Below are 14,031 nucleotides of genomic sequence, written 5' to 3' on the forward strand. Positions count from 1 at the left end.
GATAGTTGGAGCGCTTGTGTTTTAAGATAAACCACATGAATCTCGAAGACGATGGATCATTGATCTTAACCAAAAACATTCACGGTTGGCTTCATGGAGAGCAAGTATTTCCAAGTGATTAGAGGACATAGCATATGGTGTTTGTTTCATTGAGGGCCATGATAAGTGAACACATGTTCAGTTTGTGAGCATGCTTTATACGGATCGCAAAGAAAACCAACATCTGCACATCCAACAAGATTCTGGTCATGTGCGGGTTTCTCAGAGTAGAGTAGGCTCAAGTATGTTGTCCCACAAGATATCGTAAAACATCTTCAACTCCCTTCCAATGTCGAATTGTTGGAGCTGAGCTATATCTTACTAAAAAGTCGATTGAAAAAGCTATATTTGATCTACTACATTGTGCTAAATATAATAAAGCACATATTGCACGCAAATATAGTACTTTTGAACCAGGACCATTTCATCATGTTTTTTTTGGCGTAATGGATCTTTCTTAATGTCAAGAGACTGATGTATTGAACAATCAAAGCATTCTTCAATTATCAAAATATTACCAGACAACTGAAAAACAAATTCCGAAGTTCTCAATTGCTCATCGTCAAAAAATGATCCCTTGTACAACCTACACATATCAACCTGTCTTGACGCTTTAAAACCCGAGTCAAGGGAAATTAAAAAAAAAAAGTAAAATGCACGATTTCTTTTAACACTAAAGGGTGGAACTAAAAGTTAAACCTTCCGGAGCAATGGCCGTGGTTTATACTTGGGTCTTGAAAACCAGCATAGTTATCTTTCTCCGAGCAAGAGTTACTTACCAATTGAAGTCATCGATGTCTCGTCTCATGTTCTGCATTTCCAAGGTCTTCAAGAGAAAGAAAACATTTTCATTTTCGATGTCAACATTCTCTTCGCCGAAGCCAATCCCACAATTCTCTCGAGCTGAAATGCAATAAGCGAAAAACAAAAATACACTTGCATATCAAGTTTTTCAGTATTCATTGGTCCGATAATAAAGCAAACAAACATAATACAGAATCTAATTCATATTCGCTACATCAGGCAGTGTAAAACGACAACAGGAGATTAACAAAGTTCATCATATCGATCAGATTCACACAATTCTGATGTTAGGCGGTTTCTTTATTCAATTGATGAGAACCGTGCCAGTTTCTACTATAAAGGATCACTAAGTTGTTAAACATTCAAAACTTCTAGCAAAGTTAACAGCTACCCTATCTCATCCTCATAATCAAAGAACGATCTAGCAATCTTTTAAGAGAACAAAACATTACCCGAAGGAGATCAAATTGAGAAAAGAGCACCGTGCATGCCATGTCATTGGACCCATCAAGCATGTTAACAACCTGCAATTAAATCAAAACCGCTTTTGGTTTACGAAAAGAAGAATACGACTGTATCTCAAAATGAATTATATAAAGTATCAAAGACACTTCATTATTATTATTTTTTAATTTGGTAGCTCTCCAATTGAGCTTCTTAAAGAGAATGACTATTTGTATCGCGCTTACCTCAGGGTAAAATTCCTTTCTCTCAGGCAGAGAATATATGATTAAATTCTGAATGCCACGAATCTATTCACCACAAAATAATCGTATGTCAGCAACGAGGCTCAAAATACTGATTTTAAACTTCCGCAAAATACTCTCCAAATTAAGCAACAATATCCAAAATGGAAGGACACAAAATACAACAGCATTTGGACAAGAAAAGTATGCTCAAAGCAGTATAAGGAACCTTATATCTGTGGTAAAAATGTGATCTCTCAGTGTAAAGCATTATCTTCCGCTTTCCTTCAAAGAACCGAACCCGTGCACGAGAAATATCACTTTGCTCTGCATATCTAACGAGCCACAAAATATTTACTGCGTCAGTACATTTACGACCACACAATCATCACAACATAAATAGGACAGGTTCTTACTCATGAAGTAAACAGAAGGATGCACTCTGTGACTTCAAAAAATTCCGAACTCGAACATATTCAAAGTAAGAACTGATAAATATCATAATCCCGCCCTGAACGAAAGTTTCCAAGTAAAGATATCATGAAAAATTCCAAGGATCATTCAAGGACAATTTAAACAAAAATTTATTAACAACTGCAATTTTAAAAATATTAGGCCTCAAATAATTACCTCAACAGAATCTTTTATCTTTGGGAAGAGCTGAAAACAGAAAAAACACCAAACATCTCAAAATGTGAGTAAAAAGATGCTAAAAAAAATCAAGCTAAACTAAAACAGTCAAGCGCAGAGTATTTATTTCAATTTCTTAAGACGCAGCAAGTTCAATGACATGAGTAGGATTTGGGTTAAGATATGGAATATTTTTTCTTTCGAAAAAGACTGAATTTATATCATAAACTTCTCATATTCTCTTCCAACTTCAAGTACAAGTTGTTATAGCTAGTTGCCCCAATCTTCCTAAAAGGCTTGGCACAAAATTATTTAATTCCATAGATTTGACAACACAAACTGCAGGAACTATAACTTGAAAATTAAAACTTATCTTTCAAAGAAATTAAGGGGTTGTTTGCTATCCTTCTTGAACTTTTTGTTGTTGAAACTAATGGTATTAAGTAATTTAGCTACATTCATCATTTTTGAAAACAAAAAATTGGATCCAAGAAGGATACCAAACAGGCACTAAAGAATTCTTCTTCAAGATGGTTCTATCAAATTAATAACAAAGTATTTAACCACAAGTCATAGAGACCTTCTTTAATAAGTCGAACTATAGCAATTTAGAAATCAAATTATAATTGTTTAATAACAACAAACTATAAAGTCTCTTGCGATTAAGGACGCTGCTGGAAAACAGATCAAACCTTTGTAGTAAAATATTCAAAACGAGCATCATCAAAATGTTCTATTGAATCTGCATCAAACCGCTGATAAATCTGGAAGGTTGAAAAGTAACAAAGTGAATTAGCTGAGGAAGTTATTCCATCTGAAACATAATTAAGGAATCAACCTAATTCCTTACACTTTAAGAAGAAACTGAGTACAGTGATACATATATTATATTTCTTTTTTCTAGGTAGCCACTTCTCCTAACATAATAAATATTCAAATGACACCAGGAAACGAAAAAGAACAATTCAGAGTCTCAATGTTGTGTGACCCATATTCCCGACAGGTTCTCAATGAATGAAGTCAAAACAATAATCAATAAAGTGTTGAGAATGAGTCTCACATTGATGGGAGGAGGGACACTTAACATTTCTTTTAATGTTTTAATGCAACATAAATTAATAGAAGCATCAACACATCTCAGTGGGTGAAAAATATCACAAAACCATCCACAAATCAACACAAAATAAAGTTTATGCCTATACCTGGCGGACTTGAAGGACCACTTTAGGAAGAACTCCTTTATGTTCATGCACCAGCTTCACCTAAAGTTATCACAAACTCAGTATTTAAGAATTTTTGCATTTTGTGAACCATAAAATAAGCATTGCCAATCTGAATATTTGAAGGAAAATAGAAATTGGAGTTTTCCTTTTGCATTGTGTTGGCAAACAGCCATTTTATATTAATTTATATAGTTTTTTTAATTAATTTAATATTTTCTATTGATATCATTTAATCCATTGTACGATCAGTGGACAGTAGAGCCCAAAAGCATAAGAGAAGACATAAAGCTATAAAAGATATTTTATAGTCCAAAAATATGTGCAAACTGAACAAATAATCAAGCTCTAAATGTTAATTTTTATACATACCTTCCCATGGTAATTACTGCAGTGCTTGTTGAACAAATTGTTTATATCTGCAGTAAAAAGCATCGGGTTAAAGACTGATCAAGAACTGGAATGCATATATTATTGATTTTCTTATAATTTCGAATTTTATCACGAGTGAATATCAATATAAAAGAAAGAAAAAAATTTCACATTTGCCATCAAAGAAAAGGAGAAATCTTACCTGGATTTGAATAATAACTCAAAAGTATTGTTTGCCTATAGAAAGGTGCATATCCATCTAGGTACCTGACCATGAAAAACATTGTTGAGTTGGTTTTCATGACATGTGATATAGATCAGTAGCTTCACAATCAAATTTCCAATCGGAATACAACATTTTCATAATGAGTTCTACTTCTTGAGATGTTCATAACAATTTAGGTTGTATAGCAAGCACTTTGTTACTAATAGTGTGAGGGAGGAAACTATAAGGATAAATTGCCATGCCTGGCACAAAACATTGTTAATACTTGAAAAGATAGACAGCAAAACATACCACGGTCTTATCCGCATGACATCAGTTCCATGCTGCTTAGATGGTATGTGGTTCAATTGTTCAACAACAGACTTCAAAAAGTCCCAGTTCTGGATATTTTATCAGAAAAGAGAAGATATAAATTTTGCAAGCACCATATATTTCAAGTAGATAATTGATCACACTATTACCTGCATCGTTATAACATCTGCATGATCAATAACTAGAACCTGCCACATCAGAACATGTCTCCATCAATGGAAGGGAACCATCAAAGCATAGGAAAAAAAAAACCCCATAATAAGCATACAAGCGTACTTCCAAACACTGACAGGTTGGTCAGATATATTACCTCTATGGAAGAAAGATAGTCGACATCTTTTTCTTTATTTAATTTAGCATCATCAATTTTCTGTAAAAATACAGGTCCAGACTCATTATAATAGATTTAAAGGAAGTGTAAGCCAATCACAAATGTAAACAAATGACCAACCTCCAACCTTAGAACACATAGATAAAGTCCACACTCCTATATTTAGAAAAAAGTATTTCATTTTAAGATGATTCTTGCAAAGGAGTTGGTGGCTTCAATAGGAAAGTTGGTTACAGAAACTAGAGACAATTATATAATTATCCATTCTTTTTAGTTTCTTTCCCAGGAACCTTCAGTTTTCTTCTTGTTATTTAGAGGCAAGAGGCCAAATGTGTCATTTTAACACATCTTAACTACTTTGATATAAAAGAAAGTAATTTTTGAGAAGACAAGCATGCCTGCATATATCCAAATAATTATGGGAAATTAGATAACCAACTGCAATACAAAAGTCCAAGTAATACGTCTGTTCCAAGCATGCTAAGACTAAAAGAAGTCATAGCTGGTTCTTGTGTCCCTTAAATACAGAATTCAAAACCTTGTGTACTTATTTTGCCTCTTAAAAATTATTATCACTGTACTGCATCTATTTAAATCACCAAGTGCAATAATTTCCTTATCTAAATCTGCATCCATCTTCAAACATTAAGTTGACCAAGGGTGGTCATGTAAACCTTTACATTAACCATTGATAGGCACTTCTTACTTATCAATTAACTACACTGAAAGTAACGAAGAAAAAAAGGGCAATGCCTCAAAGAAATACATTGGAAGAATAACAAAAATGGACTTCTAGGATTAGATTAATAATGGAATTTTTTTTCGGATTCTGGTGTTTAGTAGTAGTTTCATAACAGGTCACCAGTGGAAAAAATCAGATTAGGAACTTTGAAAGTGAAAATAAAGTTGATCGCTTACTTTCAACAAACCAACTGAAGAAGCAACTATAATATCTGAGGTATAGAAATCACTGTACAGCTTTATGCTCCTCCTACAAGGCAAAGATTAAAAACTGAGTTGAAATCTCAATCTATGTCGTCTCTATTTAAATGTCCGCCAGTAAATTTTTTGAACAAGAAAAAAAAAAGCATGAAATTGTTAAACAAAAGTGAATATAACTTTTAGCACTCTTTGATCACTCTACATTCAACATAATAAGTTAGAATTTCGACCAAAAAAAACATAAAAAGTTAGAACATCATAAGCGGATGACTTCACAAAATTCCGATATAATCCTTCATTACTTTAACTAATGATTCACAATTAAAAAATGATTTAAAAGACTTTGTAGCCATTAAAGGATCACATGTAGCTGATGTTGCACTGGGGCCAAAAGATCTAAAACCTCAAAATTCCAATTACAGTTTTGCAAGATACAATGAAGCCATCCACACCATTAACAGACAAATTGGTGCTAAACAATATCATAATAGTTCGGCACACACAGAAGAATGCTTCTAAAATGATTCAGTCAAATATTTAAGTGACGGGAAGAGACATGTGCCTTGCTGGCCACTAATGTCGCACTAACTTAAGAAGTACCCATACTAGATTACACAGATATGACTCTTGAATGGTTCACGTTGCATAATCAATGTTCAGTATTAAGTCTCCAAATATAAAATAGTTAGATTTTTGACATTTAATAAGGTCATTCCTTTCTTTCATTGAAGCCTAGTGTTAAATTGAACTTTGATTGGTACGAGAGGAATTGTAGGTACTATAATAAAAACATATCACCATGCATATATATGTTATGTACTATATACCCACAAACATAAATTACATACAGCTTTGCACTTATATATATTTTAAGAACAATGTACCTAATCAACAAACACTGTAACTCTTCTAAAACCCACCACCAGAACCAAACATCAACTGTTGATGCTTACATTGTCCACCCACGTTAAGGCTCAAAACTTACATGTTCTACCAAAGATACACTATCTACTTAAAAGGCCACAAGATACTTGTAAGTTAAATCTCACATATAATATGTTTTTTTTTTTACTTTTCGCGTTGCATAGAAGATTACAGAATACCCTTAGTAAAGCAACAATAAGAGCAACTATTCACCAGATGGTCCTTACTAGTCTCAAATAGGTAATCGTTGTTATAAGTTAAAGTAACTTACTTTGTGAACTTGATGCCAACCATGAAGTCATCCTTGCTATTTCCTCCAAAAAGTACTTGAAAATCACTAGGCTTTGAAGACTTGTGAGGTTTTAGAATTTCCTGGCCAAGTGGTGTTATTTCTTTTTCATCCTCGTTGTCATCAGTTCCGAACTCTCTAGAAAATCTATCCATGTGCTCCACATTAACCTGAGAAAGAGAACATATGGTATTAAGAATAAGGTAAATCTGCCTACTATTCACGTCATTTCCTTCAATTAAGAATAAGGTAAGCCCCACTTAGTGGGATGAGGCTTTTGTTGTTGTTGTACACCCAGCAATTTCCCAAACTCATTCATGGACTTGAATTTGAAACTGGTTCTCTGCCCACAATCTTTGGGAGTTTCCTATAGCGAATAGTAGGCAGCTACCTCTAGGAATTGGACCCCAGACCACGTGGGAGCAAACCATAGACTTGATGGTTCGACTAAACCCTCATTAATTGATAGATAAATGTGATTATGAGAATGCAAGTAAAACTCAGAAATATAGATGTAGACATATTCAGAAATTTAGCATAAAGTTTGGAATCTTCTTCAGCAACTAATATATGGTGTACAAAGTTTACCAAGATGAATGCTTGATAATTGAGCTTTCAAGCAACAGAATGTAACAATGTAGCTTCAACTAAGAACAATCTCAACAACCCTAAACATATCAACATCTAAGGAATTAAAGAAGTATGCCCTTGGAAGTCGTATCATCAGATAATAACAGACTAATAATTGTATCCTGTGCATTCTTCTACACAATCAAGGATCTGTTTAAATGTGTTTGTGGGTAGAGGAACTGCATATGAGATATGTCGGACAATACACATCCATGTAGAATGAAACATTGGCTCCATGTATACTCAAGGGGACAACCACCCTCAAAACACGGTGAAAGGCACCCAAAATACTCCAACCTATACAAACGGGAATCATCCATTACTAAATTCTGAGGTTCTATGTCTATTGGGTAACTGATCCGCATAATTTTCTAGTGATTGCATGTTTGTGGTTATAACTCCTAAATCAAAACTATCAGAGATGCCAAAAGTTGAATAAATAAATGAATAAAATTGAAAGTTTCTATAAGAAAAATTAAACAAGGGTAGAAATAGAAGCAATGTGCAGGGAGCAAGGTAAAATTAGTCCATGAAACGGGGGCACAACCATCGTCCAAACATACTAAAGGATTAAATCTGACCTACCTCACATAGTACCATCAAGAGAAATCTTCACATATTACTTTTACATACAACATTTGTGGAGATCAACCAGTGCATAGCTTGTACAAGAAAAGAAGAAAAATGAAAAGAAATACCTTGTGAGCTGAAGGAGTAAGTTGTATTATCCTCTTAACAACACGGAGTGCAATGCTTGCCATTGGCAATAGGATCAAAACCTGGTAAAGAAATAAAGCAAATCCTCTTCACTATAAATGCAAATTACAATATCTCATTTGAAGATATATGTTCTTTTCTCCACAATAGAGATATGCGTTTTAATTCAAGAGATGACTTTATACGCAGCATAATGATGATACGATCTACAAGTATAGCCATACATTGTTTACAAAATCAAATTGCAACAATTACAATAAATAGATAGTAGTTCATGGTCCCCGAACCAAGTGTGCCCAAATTTGAAACACAGTGCCCATATAGGACCACAAACAAGATATACACTACTCCCTCTCCACCAAATAAAACAAGATACACACTACATGGCTTGTACAAAAAAAAGGATATACACTATTATATGAATGACGTTATAAAAACGATATACACTGTCATGAGGAATCCAAGTCCAGTATATTTATAACAAGAACATCACACTTGTATACCTTAGGACGAGTAAATCCATGGTCCAGGAAACTATCATCAGTAGGAATTTCATTATTAGCAGTTTCTCGAAGCTTGGACACTTTTGCATCATTCTTCATTACAAGATCTCTAGTTTTGAAGACATGATTCAGCTGCATATAATTAATTATTATAAGATGACAATTTCTAAAATAGAACATAAAGATATTGATATTTTTCAAGGAATAGGAACAAGCACATACACACTGCATAATGTATGCATCCATGACATTTGAGTCTTCTGTAGAGCCTCTGTGATAAAAGGGCTTTTTGTTGCAGTGCAATATATCCCGATAGCTGTTGACTGAGGAACATGTACACATCAAAGTTGTAAGAAGCTTACCACTCAAGAAAATTGAAATGAATATTTATGTATAGAATTATTTTCCATACAAAAAACAATCAAGTATTTAGAAATAAGATATAATTAACGCTAGTATATCATGCCCACTTCTTCCCGTATATTCCTTACTGTACATATGACATTTCATACGATCAAGATTAGTAAAGCCTCATGGAAGCTGAAGTTCCACTAATGAAGAATAGGAATGAATCATAACTTGCACTTTTAATATTTCGATTTAACCTTAGTACAGATTAATTTTCTTGTTCAAAAGCTCCATAAGAAAATGTCAGATAAAAGCATGTCAAGTTTATAAGGACATATTTAGCATTGAAATTCCACAGTTGCACAATTATCGAGGTGTGTTTTTGGAACAAAGTTGGGAGATTGAACCCCACCAGCTCCAATAAAAAAATTAAAATCATAGCAACTATTTAAGATAGTAGGAATTAAGTGGGGACATGTAGAACTTAATGATATAGATCAAGCCATTGCAATAACAAGTAGCCAGTGCAAGTCAAATTGGGGACTCACACAGGGAGAAGAACAATCTTTCTCTAGATGAATGAAAATCATTGCCTCCAGATTTGCAATAAACATCTAACCAATGCTTATACAACTTTTGCTTCAGACCATAACAAGAGTTGGGGTCGTCATCCTGAAAAAATAATACTCAAAAAAGAAAAAATTAAGGGACATTATGAATATAATTGTGCAAACTGCAGAACAAGAAAAAAAAATTAAGGGACTGTAATGCATACATACTATACTTAGCATGCGAAGGAACCACATGGATCATGTATTTAAAAAAATTACCAAAAACATCAAAATTTATTGACAAGGAAAAAGTAAAACCCTGAAGGTGAAACACAAGGGATCCATCTCTGCCCAAATAACACTTCAGAAAGTATGAGAGGACCATGAGAATGAATTCATAACCACCCCACACTTTAGATGAATTAAAGCAAAGAGGAACCCCTAAAACTCTGTCTTTTAAGAACAAAACACACCGCAATCTGCTCCTTTCCAACAGAAAGTTGATGAGATTTTTTTGAGAGAAATGAGCGGTGAGAAGATGGGGATCATAAAATATAGTACATTCTGCAAAACCTAAAATCAAAACGAAAAAGGGTCGGCCAAAGGAACTTGCTAATAAGAGGAATAGTGTATTCTTAGGCTTAAGCTTGTGGAGATTTCGATCAAATGTGGTTTGTCAATAAGAGTAAGTATGATTTGCTCTAAGAGGTGGTTCTTCCAAAGTGTGAAGAAAGCAACTCCTATCATTACTCCCACTATTAAATAGAAGGAATGATAGATAAGGAAGAATAAAGGTGGATTACGTTGCCTTTACACTGGAAGGAGCTTCAATGGACAAAACCAATGCAAAAGAGATCATTTCAAGAGCTTTTACAAACAGACATAAAATGAATATAGTGCAAGTCATAAATGGGTAACATACTTTTGTAAAACACTCTCCTGTTCCTGCCCAGTTGCCCTTTGTCATCCCAACAGCAGGCACCTCCCACTCGTATGTCCACTTCTTTTTTGACAGATTTTCAACCTCAGCTTTTGTTAATTTGTGCCCCCAGTGTATATCAAAGGAACTGCACAATACAAGATATAATAGGGGAATATAAAGTGTATATAAGCATACAATCTGATTTAAAAAAGATGCCAAAATGGGAAGACATACAAACATAAAAGCTAGTGGTGATTACATCAAGCTTAACACGGAATATAGTAATAATGTTATTGTATAATATAAATGCAAAATCCAAATGAACAAGATATTTCATGTAAATGCACCTCAAGCACATTGATGGTTCAACAGCAGATTGAGAACTGGTTCCCAGGTCCTGTTCTGCATCCGAATCATGAGTCTCTTCATCATCCAAAGCAGAGGTCTCCTGATCATCCTCATTTTCAGAATCTTCACTATGCTCCTCAATTCCCGCCATTTCAGGGTCATCATCATCAACTCCTATGCAAGTATAGAGCATGAATTAAATAATATGGAGTGCAGCACAATCTAACACAAAAGATCAATTTGACTCTGCTTATGAAGAAGTAAGACTACATCTTAATCCAATATCACATAGGAGATAAAAACAAAAGTAAGCACCCATGCTCACTACAGTAATGTATGCCTTCCATACAGCATTGATACATGACTTTATGAACCTCAACTATGGGCTTTTGGTTACTTATTTAAAATACAAAGAATGAAAAAGGTTGTGGGATCCAGGAGGCCAGTATCCTTACAACAGGAAATGCACAAGTATTGTGTGCAAAACAATTAGGAGGGCAGAAACAACAAAATTGTTTTCTACTATTTGAATATAAAACATAAACGTTCTACCTTCTTCATCGTTATCCGCATCCTCTGAGTCACTAGAAGATTCACTTCCATCATCTTCGGAATTTTCAGAATCACTTATACCTTCTTCTTGTCTTTTTCTATACAAAAAAGAAGTGGATGACAACATGTTAGTTGTAAATTCCTTGAATGAATCAACCAGTTTCAAATTAATAACATTGAGAGAAGAAATTTCCTTTTTTGAACTGCCTAATAATGAACGCACAAAGCTAGATTGCTATCAACTAAACGTGGATGTAGCAAAGGTGTGAATCCAACTTTTTTGAGCTTTATATTTTTCTTAGTCACAATGTGCTGACATAACTCATCAAACCAAAATCCGGCAATACAAACAAAATTGAGTCCATAATGAATTGGAAAGGACATCGCAATCCTTTGTTCTTTTGCTAAGTACAGAAGACTACAACGTATGGAGAAATTACAAATGTGAAACCCAGAGTGCACCCTAGAAAGGAGTACTTGACTCCTAGAGGCGCCTCAGAACCTTCTAAACCACATTTTATATGCAACCCTTAAACATCACAGAACAGAGCATAACAAAACTAATAATTGGAGGTCACATAAGAACCAAAACAAGCTCAAACAACCCAAAAATCACTGCCTTATGCACACTTAATGTTGGGGACAAAAAAATACCTTTTAGAGTTTAGCAAATACAAGTAGACGCTAAAAAAACTGAAAATAAACCCAGGACTTTGAGAAAACCCTTACCTCAGCTTATACGCAGCAGAAACAGATTTACTAGATGATCCCAGCGTCATTAACAGTTTGTCATACATGGATGGCTCTTTATAAACCGTTTCTTCTTCAGAAACCACACCGTTAGATTCTTCGTTTGGTAGTTCCCCTGTATTAGAATGATCTTGAATGTGAATATGAAAACAGTGGCAATTAAATCAATATCTCCAATTCGTTAACCAGATATAGATCCCCTAACAATTGGGTGGAAACTCTCACAACAGATACAAATGGGGAAAAAAGCCAATTCTCTTCAAAGACTAAAGGTAAAAATTAACACGAATTCGGACTTCAGAAACACTATAAAAAGGTAAAAATACCTGAGGAAGTGGACGTGGGACTGTGTGCAACATTTTCTTCTTCAAGACGACGACTTTTCTTGCCCGTGTTGAACCTGTTGGGCATTTTGCGTTTTCCAAATCCTGCTAAGGAAACACAACAATGTCTGACCAATAAGTATTGCAACGGAAACGAAGAGGAAGCTACAGATTGAACAAAAATTCAATTTCAATGATGCAATGGAGACAAAGAATCATGCTAATTCAGTTCATGGGCAAGGAACCAAACCAAAACTTACCTACGTTCTTGCCTGATTGTTTTCCCATGTTGAGAGGAAAAAGAAAACCGGAAATTTCGCACCAGAAAATCCCTCAATTCGAGTACAGACTTGGTTTCGGTTAAAGCGACCGGAGGAGGATGAGAGTTTGTTGGAGATGAAGCCTGAGGTCATTAATTTATAGTCAAACAGAATGCCAAAGCATGAACAGAACATATCAAACAAATTTTAATTCTACAAAAACGAAAAAGAAATTAAATTTTCTCCACCATTTTTTCCACAATAATTTTTCAGCTAGAACTTTGCATCATCAGTCTCTGATAAATTAAGTTTTGACAAATTATGTATAGAATTCCACTTCCATGGTTCGGAACACTCAAAATACCAAATTCAAATCAGAAACGGGAAAATTCGGAGTTTGGGAGCTTACGTTCTGCCTCGCGGTGGTGAAGGCGGGCTCTTGCAACTGCGTTGGGAGGGGTTCTGCCTCGCGGTGGTGAAGGCGGGCTCTTGCAACTGCGTTGGGAGGGGTCTACTGGTTTAACGTGTAAGTGAGGAGGAAATCGAGGTTTTTGGGGTTCAAGGATTTTTACTTTATTTTAGTTAGGGTTTAGGGTTTAGGGTTTAAGAACGAGGTAGAGGTGGGTTAGGTAAACGTCTACGCCAACAACATATTGTTCATATTTGACCACCTACTCAATCCGTCAGGTATGGAGTTTTATCACAAAATGTTTCGGTGTTAGTTAGAGTGGGATAATTGTGGGATAATTCTATTTAAAGAGTTTGTTCTCAAGCCTTCGGTCAATGTGGGATAGAGGAATTCTAACACTCGTCCGCACGTGAGATCCTATTTTTATGGGACACATGTGAAGTTTGACACATCGACAACCATGTATAGCCAAGCTGGGGCTCACTCGTTCACGCGGGATCAATGGAGACCCACACATTCACGCGGCATCTCTTGATTATCCGTGCAACTCATGGTGGCTGAGCAAGATGGAAACTTTGCTTTGAGAGAGAGGGGGGTGGTGGAAGGCGCCGCAGTGGCTGGGCAAGCTGTGCGGCGGAGAAGGCGGCGGCTTGCCATCTCCATGCAACTCGCGGTGGTTGTAGCGAAAGAGGAGTTACAAATGTTAATACGAATGTGAGAAACTTTTTGTTATAATTCTGAATTGAGTTCCGTTTGTGACCATATGTTCGTAAAAATGAGTACTATTCGAAAATAATAATAAAATAAGAGTGGAAAAATGAAAGAAAAAATTGAGGTCCACATGGAAGGCCTACGTGGCATCTTAGGGGTATTTTGATAATTTCACTACTATTGAGAATAAAATATGATTAATCTCGAGATGGGATGTCACATCGACTCAATG

General features: G+C 35.1%; 1 protein-coding gene across 4 annotated transcripts; it reads right to left on the minus strand.

Annotated features, from left to right (window-relative positions):
- Nucleotides 1–569: 569 nt before the first annotated feature.
- On the minus strand, nucleotides 570–13,272 carry LOC137715332 (protein NUCLEOLAR FACTOR 1-like). 4 transcript variants are annotated; one of them, XM_068454620.1, is made up of 27 exons: nucleotides 13,089–13,272; nucleotides 12,680–12,822; nucleotides 12,423–12,527; nucleotides 12,076–12,211; nucleotides 11,347–11,444; nucleotides 10,794–10,968; nucleotides 10,447–10,591; nucleotides 9,522–9,645; nucleotides 8,848–8,948; nucleotides 8,626–8,757; nucleotides 8,104–8,184; nucleotides 6,758–6,945; nucleotides 5,539–5,611; nucleotides 4,600–4,659; nucleotides 4,439–4,477; nucleotides 4,269–4,357; nucleotides 3,954–4,018; nucleotides 3,752–3,798; nucleotides 3,362–3,421; nucleotides 2,852–2,923; nucleotides 2,160–2,189; nucleotides 1,946–2,040; nucleotides 1,759–1,864; nucleotides 1,533–1,595; nucleotides 1,296–1,367; nucleotides 819–942; nucleotides 570–625 (listed from the first exon to the last, which is right to left on the minus strand). In XM_068454620.1, exons 2-26 carry the CDS (start codon nucleotides 12,705–12,707, stop codon nucleotides 868–870), a joined length of 2,259 nt encoding a protein of 752 aa, XP_068310721.1. In that variant the 5' UTR covers nucleotides 12,708–12,822; nucleotides 13,089–13,272; the 3' UTR covers nucleotides 570–625; nucleotides 819–867. The 4 variants fall into 4 exon arrangements, with proteins under 4 accessions (XP_068310721.1, XP_068310720.1, XP_068310723.1 ...); XM_068454619.1 differs by having other exon boundaries at nucleotides 570–639; XM_068454622.1 differs by having other exon boundaries at nucleotides 570–942; nucleotides 12,423–12,524.
- Nucleotides 13,273–14,031: the final 759 nt, after the last annotated feature.

The sequence above is a fragment of the Pyrus communis genome, chromosome 14 (assembly GCF_963583255.1).
Source record: "Pyrus communis chromosome 14, drPyrComm1.1, whole genome shotgun sequence".
Lineage (NCBI taxonomy): Eukaryota > Viridiplantae > Streptophyta > Magnoliopsida > Rosales > Rosaceae > Pyrus > Pyrus communis.

Bases quoted from the DNA above. Each gene is read 5' to 3' on its own strand.
- LOC137715332 (XM_068454620.1), bottom strand. From the start codon at position 12,707: ATGGGAAAACAATCAGGCAAGAACGTAG. The intron at 2,041-2,159 runs GTAATTATTTGA...ACTTTCGTTCAG, and splicing joins AGATAAAAGATTCTGTTGAG to GGCGGGATTATGATATTTAT. The intron at 1,368-1,532 runs GTAAGCGCGATA...ATTTAATTGCAG, and splicing joins GAAAGGAATTTTACCCTGAG to GTTGTTAACATGCTTGATGG.